Source organism: Micrasema longulum, unplaced genomic scaffold (genome assembly GCF_059751315.1).
Source record: "Micrasema longulum isolate JH-2025_06_02 unplaced genomic scaffold, ASM5975131v1 h1tg001047l, whole genome shotgun sequence".
Taxonomy (NCBI): domain Eukaryota; kingdom Metazoa; phylum Arthropoda; class Insecta; order Trichoptera; family Brachycentridae; genus Micrasema; species Micrasema longulum.
The window spans coordinates 1-18,725 of NW_028278235.1; the positions used below are offsets into that span (position 1 = coordinate 1).

The 18,725-nt window shown below is 30.1% G+C and overlaps 1 protein-coding gene across 13 annotated transcripts in view; it reads right to left on the reverse strand.

The window, feature by feature from the left end:
* Positions 1-5,623: 5,623 nt before the first annotated feature.
* Positions 5,624-18,725, reverse strand: part of Nt5b (5' nucleotidase B) — a 103,638-nt gene continuing 90,536 nt past the window's right edge. For all 13 annotated transcript variants that reach the window (XM_088232982.1, XM_088232974.1, XM_088232978.1 and 10 more), the window contains 10 exons: positions 17,139-17,256; positions 15,915-16,010; positions 15,139-15,285; positions 13,830-14,106; positions 13,289-13,463; positions 12,028-12,250; positions 10,338-10,485; positions 9,240-9,394; positions 7,153-7,240; positions 5,624-6,237 (listed from right to left, as the gene is read on the reverse strand). In XM_088232982.1, the coding sequence (XP_088089108.1) occupies positions 6,067-6,237; positions 7,153-7,240; positions 9,240-9,394; positions 10,338-10,485; positions 12,028-12,250; positions 13,289-13,463; positions 13,830-14,106; positions 15,139-15,285; positions 15,915-16,010; positions 17,139-17,256 (1,598 nt within the window). In that variant the 3' untranslated portion in view covers positions 5,624-6,066. The remainder of the gene's footprint in view (positions 6,238-7,152; positions 7,241-9,239; positions 9,395-10,337; positions 10,486-12,027; positions 12,251-13,288; positions 13,464-13,829; positions 14,107-15,138; positions 15,286-15,914; positions 16,011-17,138; positions 17,257-18,725) is intronic.

The window sequence follows — 18,725 nt, forward strand, 5'->3', positions numbered from 1 at the left end:
TTGCATACAAAGAAGGGGGTGATAGAAAAAATGCTCTTGTCAAATTGCGTAAGAAATTTTATTTTATACACATTAAAAATATGATTTTTACCTATTTAAAATCGATATAAAACTAATCTGAACTCCAGTACCACCCAACATCTGTCTTAATTACTTACTTACCATATATTTATGTTTTAGGTTTATGCTCTGAATGTTCAACCAAATTGAACCATCATACTAAAAAACGTGAAGTAAAAAGACTAAAACGTAAAAACAAAAAATCTAAACACGGTAAAAGTTATTCTAAAGAGGAAGATCTTGCAGAAGACAATGAAGTTATTGAGGATGAGGCAACTACATCAGCTGCCAGTTCCAGTCAAGCTATGGAACCAGAAAATGAACCCTGGAAAAAAGGTTACATATTTGCCTTTATTTTGATATTAATTATCAAAGGTTATTCCTGCAATAAAAAATATGTCTTGTCTTTTCAGGAAATGCACCGGAAGAAAAATCTCGTGAAGAAGAGTTTGAGGAATATTTGGAAGATCTTTTACTTTAATTAAACTTATAATGAACATTTCCATTTAAAAAGTGGTTTCCTTGATAGGCTTTTTGTAAATTAAAAAAAGTTTCTATCAAACTTATCAAAAGGTTTTATAATTTTTAATTAAAAGAAAGAATGATGCATCTTCAAAACCTAGTTTGCAAACAGATCGTGAACATTATCGGTATGAGAGGGCATCGGGTTAGTGATTCACTCAACAATTGTCATGAAAATGCAATAAAATTATTTTGTCTCCCCCATCATGTACAAATATGACCTGGAATAATTTTGAAATCCTGCAATTTGAAAAGATAAATAAAAATACAGTACATTTTTCCTAGCACACTGGTTGGCGATCAACCTGCTAAAGTAAGGTAGACCAAATCTGTTGAGATTTGGGTTAAAGGGGATCTTTTCTGGGCACCATTGCTAATTGTTACTTGAGTCAGTGAAAACAAACAATAGTTTTGTATCCAGGGAAAAATGTACATAATCAAATATTATTATTACGCTGAATAATAGGCAAGTGGCCATTGGATATATATACTCCACAAAATTATTCAAATTGTGCTTGCCAATCGCTAAATCACTATTAGAGAGGTGGCAGAGGAAGTTGGAGTCTCACACAGATCATGCGAATCAATTATCATGGGCATGTCTTGAGTGGCTGCTAAATTAGTGTCCATGCCTGGTCAAGGCCCGCTACTTGTTCGTGAGTTTTTTTACAAAAAAAACCTAACGCATTGATGTCTCAGCTAATGTATTCACCGGACTTGGTCCCTTGTGACTTTTCCTGTTCCCAAATATGAAGAGGACTATGAAAAGATGACGTTTCGCAACCATAGAGGAGATAAAGACCGAATCGTTAATGGAACTGAACGCTTTACCAAAAAGCATTCCAGAAATGTTGTGAGGATTGGAAAAAATGCTGGCATAAGTGTATTATATCCGGCGGTGATTACTTTGAAGGGGGCAATATTAATATTGAGGAATAAACCTTTTTTAGAACATACATACACATGTTATGTTTTTTTAATCAAATCTCGTGCGTAACAGGGTACAATTCATTAAAATAAAAAGTCTTATATTCATATTATTTATTCTATGACTTCAATATTGGCAAAGTAAACATCAGCTTATATTTTAAATATTTTTACAAAAATGAATAAAAAGACCAATTTATTGTAATAAGCAATAAGAGTAAAAAATGATGATACCATTTGGGTAACATTTTTTATTTAAAAAACTGTCACTATCTATGTAGGACATATTTGTTGCGTTTTGGTAACTGAATAATAATTAAAAATAATATAAAATATCAGAAATACATATAAAATACACAATATTTAAGAATTCTTTACCCTTAGTACGTATATAATTGCTCAGTATTACACTAGGTATATTATTAAAATCTGGTCAAATTTAATAATTGAATCCGTATACATTTTGAAACCAATAGGTACTATTTTTGTGCTAAAGAATATGAAAAAAGGGAAGTAAACACAATCACAATATATTAATGTAAGTTAATTTATGATATTTACACTTTAAAATAAATAGTTTTTTTTTTTAAATGTTAGTAGGTACATACTAAATTAGGCCCGTGAAGGTGTATTGTGACCAATTTTATTAAATTCGGCATTGCCATTTTAGGTATTAGCATTTATCTACATAATAGTCAAAATGTGTGGATAATAAAAAGTAAACATTAATGGTGCCACGAAAACCAGTAAATTTATTAATTATGACTGTCCTTTTCGATAAAGAAATATTTTTAAAATGTCTAATTATCTATTAATCATTAAAAGTTTTTTTCGATATATTTTGAACATGATACATACTCATGTCCCATCTGAGTTCCTATAAATTATTTCAATGATGATGAGATTTAGAAAAAAATACCTGGTAACTGGAATTAATTCCATTTGATTTCCACCAGAAAACATTAAAAACAATTGTGGGGATTTCATCAGTTGATAAAGCTTGAAAAATGACATTAGACTGCATTTATATTATATTATATACGGCCTTAGCCAATTACAATAATATGAAGAAACATATGTTAAAGAAACTGAACAAAAATAACATATAACTATGTAGAAAGACAAACAAGGGCAATAAAATAATGATACACAATAATATATTCATAAACATGATCAACATATAAAACTTCAAGCTAACCCATGCCAATCCATATTCATCCCACACTGAGTTAATGACGAAGAGATCAACGAAAAGCCGGAAGATCTATCGCAAAGAATTCCAAGTTGTGTGACGAATTGACTAATCTACACATTCTGGACATTGGGGGTATAAAAACAAGTTTCTCTCAGAATATTTGATAAATAGCAGATTTTGACAACTGGTGGCATGGTTGGGAACATGAAAAGAAATTGATTGATTGAAACAGAGATGGGACATAATTAATATTTTGAAAATGCATATGAGATCCATCTCAGTTCTACGTTTCTCCAATAAAGACAGATTGAGAGATTGCTCTATTTCAAAATAGGAATAATTACCCCTTTGCAATCTGAGCAACCATGCTACATTTTTTAGAAAACGGTGTTGGACGGACTCGATATGCTCAATATGAGTCCTATAGAATGTAGACCAAATTGGAAGAGAATATTCTAGATGGGGTCAAACTAGCGAGCAGTAAAGAGATAGGTGGTATGAATGTTTTTCAAGTCCATCGTCATTCTATTTTTAAAACCAAGAAGTTCGAGAAATATAACTTGTTTTCAAGTTTTAAAAATTGAATTTTGTCATTTTCAATCAATCATTGTCTCAGGGCTTTATCAGTATACCGATGATATGTGTTTTGAAGATTATATTAAACACAAATACAACGATTATAGATGGAAAATATTTTGGAAAGATTTTTCCCACATCGAACCTCGAGTGTAAAATCACAGTATGTGCAAATACTGTAGTTTAGATAACATATATGGGAGTTTGAAAATTTCACTTTGCTTAAAAAAGTGGGTTTTTAAATGTTATTTAATTTTTTTATGCCTTAATTTAAACTTTCTTCTCTTTTACGCTTTCAAACTTGCGGCAATTTTTTTTTTGCATTTAAATCTCAAGAATGAGAAATTTACACTTACGTACTTTAGTTTTACACTCACGGTGCGATGTGTACTCCAACTCTTCCGGGCCTAATATAATAATTGCTTACAAGTAAATTACTCAATAAAAATTCTGAAAAACATTTCTATACATTATAATAATATAATATAATTTTAGTTATACACAAAGAGACTGATAACTACATTATATATAAATAATTGAAGTTATTCACGTTTCTTAATAAGCCTTTCTCACAATAGGTATACAGCATGTGTATTTATTATTGCATTTTAAATTTCAAGTTCTTTTGAATTGAGCAATGTTACAAGTGAAGTAGAATTGTTACAATTATTGCTTTAAATCATTTTTTTTTTTAATTGAGCAGATGTTGAACACCTTTGATTTAAAACGGGTTCTCCATTTCCAAATAAGGTATTTCACCTTTTGAAAGACGAATAAACTACGTAACACGTCAAGTCATAATGTGTTTGAATTAGGCCGATATAATTTTAAGGGCTTATGAAAGCTTGCCGTTAAATGTCCAAAAATCCGTTAATATGCTTAATATGAACGAAAAAAATATTTAAATCTATTTCAACAGAGAGGGAAAACATTTTTGAGAAGGGAATATGGAAGTCTAGGCATACACAGTGTGTGTAACGTGGCCACTTAAACCAGCCAATGACAGATCATAAGCCCTGTAAATGCCCAGACTTCCATATTCCCTTCTCAAAAATGTTTTCCCTCTCTGTTGAAATAAATTTAAATATGAACAACTCCCTAGGGAGGAAATCCAGCCAGTCTGCAAGCATTTGGACATAATCATTGTTGAAAAAAATAATGTTCATCGATAGTAATGGCATCTTATTTAAAGTTTTTAAATCTTTATTGTAAATGAAAAACAGAAATATCTAACGCATCTCAGAAAAGTGAATATGTACTTTTTTAAATTTATACATTTTATAAATACAGTAAAAATAAATAAATATACTTCTATGCTAAATAAAAATATTAACAAAATTAGTAAGTTAGGTTTAAAAGATGTAAGAATATTGTCAATTAAATAAAATGAAAATGCTAAATTTGTAATGCCGATCCTGAACCCGAACACACTTTTTACACTCTCAGATCTATAAAAAACATTCTTTTCACCTATTAAAATCTAACTATTAACATAAAGTAATTGAATAATATATTTCAGTTTCACAGCAAATTCATTGTCGTTATTGTAATATACAGACCGAACAAATCCTAAAAGTAGAAACTAAAACTACGAACAGGAAATAAATAGTTTAAAATCACTAAATTTAATATTTTATATTCAAGTGATTTAGACCAAAGTTGTAATAGTAAAAAAATAGATATCGGAAAATCATAAAGGGCTTCAAAATTTTATTTTAAAATACACAATTCTCGATAATGAGGTGAGCTTGAAGCAGGTAATTGAAAAGTTTTTTTTTGTTTAATTTTGGCTAGATAGATAAAAGAACTACGAAAATTTACTAAATTGAAACATAAAATTGGGATTTGAGAATACACGCACATGCGTTGATTTTATTTTTAAATATGTTTATAATGTAGTATTTGTAAAGTCTTTGTTAGTTTGGAAGCATGTACTTTGTTACTTGGAAAGGTAAAAGACAGTTAAGTACAACAGGCCAGGAGGCCCAATTAGTTGTGAATTAAAGCGCAGACCACCCAGGCTTGAGAAAATTCAAATTAAATTTTCGTATTCTCACTGGGAATCAAACCCAGAACCTTCAAGTCACTACGCCACGGAGGCTGCCTAATTATTTTAATATCTCTAATGAATGGTCATGGTATACTGAAATTAGTATTGCAATACAGTGCCCTTTTCACCAATAGATCCAGATAAGATTAAGCAGTTGGCTAAGCACAAGTTAACATGCATTTTTATTCAAAAAAAAATTTGACGTAGCTGAAATAAGAACGTTTAAAAAAAATGATACTATAGAATTCCGTTTATCCAAACTTCAGTCATCCGGTTGCCAAATATACAAATCGTTTTTAGGAAAATGTTGTTCGTTTAAATTTTATTGTGCAATTAACTTTGCTGGACATGTTTAAGTAAGTTTCCAATTCGCTGTATTATTTCAAAAGCAATAAAATCTGTCACTCAATAATCCGGATAATTAGAGTTTTACTGTATATTATGTAATAGTATGGAATATTAATGAACAGCAAAATGAAAGCTTGAAATTAATGCTAAGCATTCGGAGAGCAGAAAAATAGACAGAAAATAGACCGGACCAGATAAAAATTGCCAGTGATATAAATCTTGTTACCTATGAATCCAAACATTTAATTGTACTAATAAATACCCCCGAAGATTAATAATTGAGGAGTAAAGAAAAAGATATTAACTAAAAGGATTTGAACGGGCTGTAACTTAGAATAAAAGAGAATGCGTAATGTACACAATTTTAAGTCTTGGTTGAACTAGGGGGCTACTTCTTTTTTTGCAACGGTTCATCGTTAGCTCCATCTTCGCTGCTATCTTCAGAGCAGTCCTCATCGTGAGTATGTGTGAGGGTTTTCGGAGTTTCCGGACGAACGTGAGGGATGTTGGAAGACATTTGGCCAGAGGAAGAAACACCATTTCCAATCGCCAGCTGATTCTATAGGAAAACAGAAAAAATATATTTATTCAAAATTTTAGAAAAAAAGTACAACAAACACATTAAAATTTGATTGCATAATCAATTAGGAAATAATGTTTAAAAAGGCAAAACAAATGAATAAGTGTGTGTAAAAAGGACTTAAACGGATCTTAAAACTAGTTTTGATTTATGGGCTCTAAAGTTAAACAAATTACAACAGAAATGGGTACAGCTCAAGGTAACAGCTCCTTAACTACACTAAAATCAATAGATCAAGAACTGTAGAAATATGGATGTTTAAACACAGGCAAAATGGTGAATGTTACACAGTGTGTAGTGATCACTTAAACCAACCAATGACAGGTCTTAAGCCCTGTAAATGCCTAGACTTCCATATTTCCTTTTCTTAAATGTTTTCTATCTCTGTTTTAATTTGTTAATCTCTTAGAGGGTGAAATCCAGTCTTTTGTCTAAAAACATTTGAACAAACTCATAATATTATCACAAAATAATTGTTTAAAAATGGAAAGTAATAAGTATTATAGAAGATATCGGCGGTCAGTGTGTACTCATTATTTACTCCCTCTGCAGTTCTGTTCTTCCTCAGAAAAACTACTTTTACCTACTATTGCTTCTACGCATATTGTATGATAAAGAGACATCCTGTAAGAATCAAAAATCCCCATATGAAAATACAATTTTTCCCAAAATTATAAATTGCTGGTAATGCACGCCAACCGACAATATTTGATTCTTAACAGAGCAGTTAAGATTATCAAAAGACTCTTACGAGAGTCTTGTCATAATAAAACAATACTAATTAAAGTTCTGAAAAAAAAACTTTAAAAACTATTGTGAAGTTGTCTGAAACTGAATAAATATTCAAAAAGAAACCAAAGAAAATAAACACCAAGAAAAAATAAGGATTCTCACCTCATCAGTAGGGTAGGGCATATTTTCATAGTCAATTGATGGTGATGTCGGTAACATTGAATTGAACCCTTTGCTGGAGTGCCTGGACCTAAGAATTAAAATTTTATTTAATGAAATTGTTATTAATACTTATAAATACAAATTAAAAAAATTTAGTGGTTTTTATTTATATTTTTATTTGTTAATAGACTACCAAACTAAGCCAAATACAAACAATCAAAATCTATGCATCGTATTATCAACATTGTGATTTTTTAAGTTTCCCAATTTTAAAATCGCTCTGCCTGTGACGTCACAAGTTGTCTACGGTGAGTTCTGTTGATTAGTGAATTGGCTTCCCGTTAATTGGAAATCTATCACAACACTTATCATTGGTTGACACACGAACTCGCAACATTATTTAAAGTGGTTAGTATTTATTAAAACCATTCATACATTTTCAAGAAGTTTCGCAGCAAATGCTCTAATTTTTACGTGTAAGAAAACATTTTTTATATCCAATTTCCTGTAGCACTGAACTGAAATTATTCAGATAATCATTACTCGTAAACTTTATTGTAGTTTTAATAATACTTTGAATGGAATTGCGGTAATTGTCATATGAATGGATGATAATCATTATCATCATTCCCTTTCTGCACCTAATGGTGCATGGGGCACTGCAACGATACACCAATCGCAGTGTATCTTGATCATTATTGTTACATAACGGTAGATGATCAGTCTTACGCTTCAGGTACTAGTCCAGGGACTATGAAATATTCTAGTGTAAAAACTCTTTTAAATAAATATTTCCATTAACCATATCGGAAATTGAACATCAGACCTCTAGCATGGTAGGAAAATGCGCTGATGATCACACCACGAGGTTGACGAACGGATGATAATATTTAATTGAAATCTTACATAAATCAATGAGTAACGTAATTTGACTAGTGAAATAAACAATAACAAATCTGAAATAGGAATGCAAGTAAAATCCTCCAGTATACTCAGCTATAATGATATAGCATGTGGTATTATGTGGGTAAATTGATCAAGTATAAAGTTCATAAATGTAAAATCAGAATGTACAAACATTGCCAAACTTATGCCAATCTGTTTTGGTTAGTTGGAAGATATTGCTTAAGCTCAAATCGCACTACAGCGTTGCTGCACATATGGAGTGTAGCGCAGCTGTAGTGTGATTCGTTTCATCCAAAAGAGTGAAAATAATATTTTGTGTTACCGTGCAGTGCCGCTCTAGAGGGTTTGACTTTAAAAGCAATAAAACTCCCAATGTTCATACATATTGTACGAAAAGTTGTACCTACATAAATGAATCAAGAATAAGGTCATTTGTCTTTTTTTAATATTATTATTTTAAAATAAGTTAAAAATTACGATGGTAATAGTATTTATTTTTCCATGAGACGTCGGATAATTTTTTTACCCGAATATACCTAAAAACAAGACGCTTTGCGTTCTATGGAACAAACGGCACATATTATGTTTCCGCGCCATAATTGTACGCAACGTTTGTTAGAAGTGCACTCAGCGGGCGTGGCGTTTGACGTCATAGTGACGTGATGCTAACTGCTAATCGTTTTGTATGTACTAGTTTTTAAACTCGAAAATTAAGAATAAAAACTTCATTTTTATACATTGATAGTTATTTATATTATTAGAATTGTAAAAATGCGCTTTAAACATTGAACACATTTTTAACATTTTCCCCGATTAGTTGTTATTCTCTATTAAAAACTTAAACTGGTAATATTCTTGTTTGGTTAAATCTCAATCCTTTACCATTTCCCGCAACAATAATTTCACATAACCTGTGTTAAGTTTAGGCTATACTCTCTGTGTTAACATAAATTAAAATTTGATGATACAAATACATGTATCAGTATTCTAAAAAAAACTAGATTTATTTTTGTCAGTAGTCATTACATTAATAATGGATTCAGTAATCAGATTTGATTCAGAAAGAAAAACAGTTTTTTCTAAAGTTAAAGTCTATCGATAGAATGTTTTGAGCTGTCTAAACAACAGCAGCCCGCAAATAAATTTATGCGAATTTAAATAAATCTTTGTGATGTTTTTACCTATCAATAGATGGAGTATCCATGTGGAATCTTTGCTCATGAGCGACGGTGGATTCGTGAGGAAGTAACATGGCAGGGGCTCGGAACATGTAGCAGAAAGGATAGTACATCAGGTTCAGGAAGGACGCTGCGTACAAATCAGCATAACGGACAACCTAAAAAATATCAACAGCAAACTGTAAAACAAGAAACGTGAATTCTAAAGAATGTTTCAGAGTCAGGAAATGTGAGGAAGTGATAATTATTCGGAAGAAAGAATATCTTCTGGTTCTTTTTCAAAATTTGTTATTTTCAAATACATACAAAATTCATGATTTTACTAGTTGGAGACTTAAGAGGAAATGTGTTTTCTTTATACAAACCTTTTTCCAGTATTTTCTCCCTGGATTATGGCACTAGAGCAGTGGTTTTTTTTACACAATATAGATATTTACTATGAGCATGTCCCTTTTGTTTTGTTTTGTTTATTAGTTGTTTCTTATAGGAGATAGGACCATCCAAAAACCCCTAATAACGCCCAGTTTTATCTGTTGTCTTCGGATGTATGGTATACAAATATGATAAATAATTTTGAAAAATGGAAAAGGTATCAACACAAAAAATTTCATTCTAATACTCTTTCTTGAAAAAAAAAACAACCAAATCGATTCAGTTTTGGAGTGCAGAAAATGGGACAGCAAAAAGTTCATTTTGTCAATTTTAGTTAGGCATAAATCAGTCCGACATGCAGTCGTCTTTTTGCACAGTACCAGGGAGGCATTTGCGAGAGAGTGACAGAAAAACAATGCTCGAAATCAATCGTCAAAATTCTCTTAAAATAGTGATATAATTAATTGTTGTAAATAATTTATTTCATTTTACATTGTAGGACTTAATTAAAGTGTTGAATAACTTAAGAAATTTCATTTTGTAAAAGATAAAAAGTAAATAAAAAAGACACAGATTTTTTATTTCACGTACTTATAGGTATTTGGTATTTTTAGATAGCTGTTTCGTATAATGATTTGGAGTTTAATACTCGGTTAAAACATGGCACGAACTGTTTATCAAAAAGCAGTTTCCTTCTGAAATTCGACATATAAATAGAAGTATAATTACCTGAGATGAAAAGAATGTTTGCCTGGATCCAGATCTGAAGAGAGAACCCATCATTCCATAGGCAAGATCCATCTTGTGGGTTACATCTCTGATAGAAGTGCGAAGTTTAGAGATATCTGGTTTCTCTTTTGTGCTAGAGTCTAAATTTCTGAAATAAAAAAGTGAATTTAATTGAAAAGATGATTTAAATGTACCTATGAACATGCAAAACTTATGGAGCGGAAAGAATATAAATATATTTTACGAGAAATGGTGAAATGCCTAGATACTCTTAAGATGAAATCTAAAATAACAAGATGATTTAATCAAATTGCATTAACCAGCGCACTATGAAAAAAAATATATATGACTGGAGTACAGCACTTCCTGTTTAAAGGTATACTAGCTTTTTACCCACGGCTTCGATCGCATGATGTTAGGGAGAAATTAGTTGGGTAATTAATAAGTTTTCGAATTTTTCCGATGGAATAATTATTTTTTTAGAGACAGAAAGTAGCTTGTTTCGATTGCTGGTTTGGTCTCTATCGCTATGGAAAAAATATGACAATGCATTTGGATATTGTGACGCAGCATCGTTATTCTGTTCGCAAATCCAAAGTGAAAAGCAAACCAAACTAGAACCATAGATAAAGCAAGTCAATGCTATAAATTTATTGAAATTGATTCTCTTTGACATCCCACCTTCATTTTCAAATAATGTTGCTCATTGCTGATAAATTGCACATTTCATTATTTGTACTTTTTCAAATTCGGGATGAAAAATATGTATCCTTTTTTACTTCTCACCTCTTCAGTTATTTATGTGCAATAAAATATGTCAATTGGTCGCTCCGCTGAGACGTGAAAGAAACACAAACACACTTTCACATTTATAATATTAATATATTGATAATAAACAGTTCTGTATTTTTTTGTTAATTAAGTTGTAATTAATAGGATGAATACAACTTGGTTATCACTATTTTTACAAAAAAAACATTACTATCCAATTGAGATTGCATCAATTTTTTCATAAATTTGAATATTCTACGCATTTATGTGCTAACTTATTAAAAAAATAAATAAACCACTGAGCATTCACAATTTAATTATATAAAAAACAGGGGTTAAGACAAGACTATAAAAATAGAAAAGATGGTCAAGAAATAACAATTTACATTTTAATGAACAGAGTAATCAGCGTCTGAAGTCCATATTATAAATGTTCAAATTTACACAAATCTAAAACAATTCTTATTCAGCATGAAAAAGGTCAACAACAATTATTTGCATCGACTAGGTTGATGTGTTTGTTTTCAATGGGTAAAAAATCACCAATAAAGTAAATTTTGCTATCAAAGTGGCTAATAAATTTTATAAAATATTCGTCAGCCAGGTTTCGGTATAAGTTTTCCTAATTTAAACATAACATATTCTTAATTTTTTGAAAAAAATGAAAATGGCAACGCCATCCAATTGAATCTTGATAGGAGTGACAGAGGAAATTTTATGAAAAATGTTGTGTAACCCAGATAAAACATCCAACGATAGATGGCTGAATAGAACCTCTTTCGTTAGTTGGATACTCAGTTATAAATTAGCAAAGTGGGTCCCCTAGGAAGAACACTTATTTGCCTATTTCAATGTAAAAATTGATTGTAAAAAAAATAAATAAGGCCCATATAAGAGGAACTGAATATTTTTTACTAACTTGTACATCTCCCCGAGCATTATATCTAGGCTCTGTAGCTCGGCAAATAGTTGGCACTTGTCAGTCCACACGTGCAGTTCTTGCACCAGCTCCGGGACTATGAGGAAGGTTCTCCATCCTCTAATCTTCTTGGACTTGAGAATATCGCCGAATATGTGGTCACCGATATACAGAACATCCTTTCCTTTTGCTCCGATCAATTCGGTGAACACATCACAGGAACCTATAAAGAAAAGAGAATTCGTTGAGATTTATTAAATTTTCATCTTTCATTCAGCAAATCAAAAATAATATTTAAAAAATTGTTGGCATAAATTATACAAGTTCACATGCGAAGAAACTAATAAAAGGATACTGCGAAGGTTTGCTTTTGACCTGATAAAAATTAAAAGCAGAAATCAAGTGAGGGTTATCGCTAGAGCCCTTACAGGGCACTACAGATTAAACAAACACCTTGTTAGAATGAACCTTTCCGAAATTTCTAGATATAGGTTATGTACCTATACACATTTTTTATTAATGTGATGGTTTATCATAAAAGACCTTTTTCCTTTACAAAGAAAAAAGTTTAAGGAATCATATAAATTTAAAAAGTAATATTAACATTATTAAGAAATAAAGGATTCAAAATATATATACATTTATATATATAAATCATACGTATTTTTCACACAAAATATAAGTACAAAAAATAAAATGTTAACATAAAAAATTAATCAATATAAAGCCTTGTTACATATTAGCCATTGAGTTAATTTTTTCAGAAATGTTTTGTCAACATTTACTATTAATATCTGCTTGTATAATGAATTGTTCTTTGGCCATACTTGTTCAAAAACCATCAAAAGGAGCTGAAGGCTTGTAATCAAATAAAATAATACATGTACCGTAAAAGCAAACAATATCTTCTAGAGCGGAAAATTTTCTTTTGAATGACGTATAATCACCATTTTTTTATTTTGTTGCTCATTTTTAAATTAGGAAAGAAAACGGACTCAACTTATGTTACCCAATATTATTATTATTAATTTTAAGCGAGCAGCTTAAAGCTAATATGTTTAAATCTATTTAAACGAAAGTTATTTGTTGGCGCACTTTAACTTTTCCGAAAACAAATCTAGTCCATTTTTGAACCCATTGAGACTACACATTAAGATTAGCTCTTGTGGCAGCTTATTCCAACCATAATTGCTCAGGAAATACTTCCGTGGATTTAGATTGAATCTCTAGCTAAATATATAGCTTTTATTTAAATATTTACCTCCAGAGTAAACTTGCTCTTTCTGCAATGGTCCCATATGTGTACCAACTCTCAAAGCTCCTGTTCTTGTGTCCACTTGCCTAAGAATTGTTCCTTCCCCGAAGAATAGAGGTTTGCAAGCATCTACCACGATGATATCAAAGTATGTCTTCCAATCCCTGTGAGGATCTTCGGGCTGTAAATAACACATTCAGTAAGATGACGAAAAAAGAGAAAATGAAAACTGAGCAATAAAATAAATTATATTAATTAGCAGACATATTGTATTTTAATCACAAGGTTGACATTGTTCATTAAAGTGTGTTGTAACACTGCTATATTTCATAATCCCTGGACCTGAAGCGTAAGACTGATCACTTTGCCTTTATATAACAACAGATAATCAAGATACACTGCGACTGGTGTAACAATGCAGTGCCCGATGCACCACCAGGTGTGAATATGGAATGATGATGAATGTACCAAGTTTTATTTTTTTAAATCTAAAAAAATATAATCTTATGGGTGTTTTGCATATTTAAATCATCAAGTTTTTACATACCCTAGCTCCATGTGGAAAGTCAAATAAATATGTCATGATTTTATTAGTAAAAGTGTATCCACTATTGGTGAGCAGGAAGACTTTGGCTCCACTTTCTCTTATCCTAGTGAGGAACATCGGCAATCTCTCATCCTTCTTCACGTAATCCTCAAGGTTCTCGATGGTTCTAGACTTCAGGTCTCCGTGTATATGGACATAGTCAACGGCGTTTCTTACATCTTGAAAAATGGATTTGAAGGACATGGCTAAATCACCGCCTCTTACACCGGTCTTTTCTCTGAAAAAAAAAGTAATAATAATGAGGTTTACAAAGGTGATATAGAAGTATAATTTATTTATGTTTCAATAAATCAACAAAATGATATGACTGATAGTCACAAATTGCATTCCATTGTGTTGAAATATCAAAATAAATATTCAAGTGGGTTGTAAAACCCACTCCGACTTATACATTTATTGTGGTGTAAGTAAGTTGTAAAAACACTGTTTTTGTCATTCGCTCAATAGTATAAAAAGCTTCCAGAGCGGGTATTGTAACTTTACAACACTTGATACTGTTCACTTTTTATAAAAATTGTTCTCTTGAAAACAATATTATTAAAGACAGTTTATAGAAGTGTGCATTATTATGAACTACTGCATGTCGTTTTAGCATTAATTTTAGTGACATGATACACCTTTTCATTAAAATACCGCTGTCAGCTGTCAAATTCAAAAATACAAATATGCTAGGACACAGAAATTGACAGTAATCATTTGTACAGTAAAGTCAGGTACCTAATGCAAACTGCCATTTCAGATTTAACCTATCAAATAATCATGCAAAAATTATGTCTATCTCTCTTCTTTCTCTTTTTGGCAAATAAAATATGAAGAGTTTGTAACAAATTGACGAACGTACGATGTTAATGGATATTTTTTTTACTTGTTTCATCTTGAAATGGTATATTTCAAGCAATTGGTGGGAACCAGAGAATTTTAATAACAGATTACAGCCTTAAACCTAAAAATGATATATGGTTGATGTAAGCCATGCTACTGACTACAAAAAACAGTTAAGTTAAAAATGGTAGATTGAAATTGAGCTAACTAATAAATTACATATGAATAATCCGAAATAAGCAGTAATTAGGAAGTATTTACAAAATCCAGCAGGGTATTTGCTTAATAACATGTTTTTTAGATGTTCATTTTGATATTAGAGTATAAAAAAACATAAATTATAGACATAGTATTCTTCACCAAGTGTTATTTCAAAAATTGTTTCGAATTTGTAACATTAACTTTTAATACAAATAATATTACATACCTTGTGTATTGTGGTGAATTGGTAAAGAAATCAATCAGACATGCTAACAGATAAGTTTCTGGGAGATTGAAGAGGGTATTTTGTACGTAAACTCTTGATTCGTCCAACTGCAGAAATTTATTTGGGTATAATTCATACACTTGAGAACTGAAATAAATGAAAATCATATTAATGAAGGAGTTCCAAGACTTAAATTATTATTATTTTAACTAATTTCACATAATAAAATTATAATTACATCAATTAAAATTTATTTGCAATATGTATAATATGAACAGAAAAAAGTCCTGACTTAACACAGGAAACTCCTAGCTAGTTGGAACTAAAAACGAATCATGTATTACAACAAAAGTGTATGTGATAAATAAATAAATAATGGTACCAGTTTGTAAACAAAACAGTTAGAAAATCATTTTGATTTAACAATGTTGAAATTACAAGCAAAATGAAAATCAAAAGTCACTCTCCCAGATTCAAACATAAATTTGATTGTGAGTTACACACATCAATTTGGTCGGAATTAAAAACATATAAATTTGTATTAGTTATTTAACTTGTCTAAAATGAAATCTTTGTGACAAAATTAGTAGGTACTGAAAAACATCATGTTTACTTGTTTATATTTAATACAGAATATTATTTAGTTAAATATTCATACATTTAAGTATTAAGAATTACAGAATCATTCAATACAAGATAAAAATTTGATGTATCATGCTCTTAAAATGTTTAAATAATCAAAAATAGAGAAATAAATGGGTTAGGATTATACTTACTGTTTCAAAAACTCAAATCCATGGACGCAAACCAGAATATTACCATAGGCGTCAACTTTTAATAGGTTTCCATAAAGAGTGTCAAACCACAAGCCTCTGAAAATAATTTTGTTAAAAATACATTACAGTAAAATTGATTGGAAACGTATATAGGTTGTATGTACTTTAAATGAGGGGTTTCGCTAATAGTGTTTCATTCTATCAAAACATGATAAATTTAATAAATAGGTTACATTTAAAAAAAACTTTCTTTTGAGAGAAAGATTGTTTGTTTACCATCTCAAATAGAGTAATTTTATATGGTGAAGTTTGATAACTGCATTACTTAAATGTGTTTGTAATGTACAGATTATATATTATTTAGATTTATATAGACATAAACATTTATTTTTCAAATCTTAAAATAGGGCACACATAAACATATTCTTATGTGTGCTCCAATAATAACAATTTAATTTAATTTAACACATATTTCTTAACCTTCTGTTTGAATTTTAATTATGTTATGATTTAGGTTTCTATTGTTACAGACAGAAATTAAATATATTGCTCCTTTGTACAGTCCAGTTCATAAACAGTGTTCCGAACCGTATGCCACCAAGAGATTAAAATTATAACATTTCATTGTTTCATAATATAAACTAATACTTTTAAAAGATTACGCTATCTTAAAAATGTATAAATCCGCCTCCATTAAATGGTGTTAACATGCATTAGTGCAGTAGCTTATTTTCGAGGTAAATAATTAAGGGTTTATTGAATTCTTCCCTAGTAAAAAAATTGTTTAAATTTTTATTCAATTTTTGTGATTATTGCTTGCTTAATTATTTGAAATGATATTCAATACTATCATAATTAGGTAGTCAAAATAAATATTGTAAATGAATGCCTCGAGATGGGATTGTGCCTAGTGAGGGGTTTATATAAAAAAATAATAATATTATGTATTTCTATAAAACAAATCAATAATATGACAATTTTAATCCTTGAGTATGTAATAATTTAACCAAAATGTCTTCTTTGATTCAAACATGCAGAAATAATAAGTACAGAAGAAGATTTTCTTTTATTGTAACCACATTATTTTTAATTTACACAAATACTGGAAAATACATAAATTTATCAAAGTAATTAAGTTTTATTTATTTGTACAAATTAAATATTTAAAAATGTATTTCGCATCCATTCAGGGTGTTAAAATAAAAACAATTATAAAATAATTACCTTATAGGAAAAGATGGATCATATTCAAATTCCATAATTTCTTTGGGATATCCTAAATTAACTAGATGATCTTTCACAAGGTTGAATCCTAGAGTTTCATACTGCGGTGATTTATATTCTGTAACAGACCATAAAACACAATGAATGTATTAATAAAAAAACTATAAAGGAGATTCACAACCATATTATGACAAAAATTAGACATTCTTTTCAATTTAAATTTTGTCTGTGTCCAAACAAATGAGGAATTTAATTCTGAGTGTGTGAAACAGAACCAGAACCCAGGATAAGTGTTTCCACCGCAGTAAACACATTATCGACTTTACTTAATAAAAGAAACATTCTGAAATACACATTTTTAACTAAAAAGCATTTTAGGGGAATTATTTCATCCATAAAATTATATAATATAAAATTTTACTGATAGAAATAATTTTAAATCTGTATTTTTTCATAAACAATTTCAAGCTTTAACCATTATTATTTAACTGGTATATATATTTTTTTTCAAATTTACTTATTGAAATGAATATACTTACGTTTAAATTTTTTTTTAGCATTTTATAACACAGTTTTAATATTTAATGGAATGAAATAAAAATCGTTTCAGGATAAATACAGTAAAACTACAATTATCAATGAGTGCCAGACAAGCAATAAAGCTTTTAATATAATACGGCGAATTGGAATCTCGTTAAAAAACCTACTTAAACATGTCCAGCAAAGTCTTTAAACCTTTTTTATTTCCTGATAACGATCTAAAGTCCGTTCATTATTACAAGAATTTTCAAATGAACAAACCAGCCGCGTGATATTCGACGGAATATAGCCTATTTCACACAAATCATCTTAATCTAAACGGCACGGTAAAATTATAGTGGATTGACATTTATTAGATTCGTTAATGCCTATTTGAATGTTTCTATTTTTGTTTTTTTTTTGTAAAACTCAATAGTTATTGACATTAACAGTATTAAATATATCAATAAAAACGTCTCGGTTAATATAGTATTTCAAAAAAAAAATATTAGCGTTCTTATAATTTACCCAAATATTTCAATTTTGGTGACTATTTTAAACGAATTTTAAATAACTCACTTTTAGAAAATGGAAATCAAGTTGGGGTGGAGTGGGGTTCGAACCTCGGACCTCTGATCCGTGAGTCTACAACACTAGCCACGGGACCACAACCCGATTCCAATAATATAATAAAACTTAGCAAAAGAGATTTTAATGATAATTTAATCAAAATCATTATTTAAATTTAGCGAGTACTCTCATGTAAAAATCCTGCAAAAGGAAATCGACTGGAGATTATTCGGTCTCATGGTGTACTGGTTATTACGTTTGCCAGGCATTAAATAAATAAATAATTGTAAAACAATAAATATTGATCCACTATATTGTATTTTATCATAGCGTGTAGATTTTTTCCGTGGTGCGAAATGGGGCAATCACGCGATATCACGCAGTGGGCTCGTGATTTGCACGTGCACAGCGGTCCAGTCACCGTGAATGTACGGTAGATATTTGGCAATCCGGATGACTAGAGATATAGATACATGTTTAAAATACAATTTTTCTCAT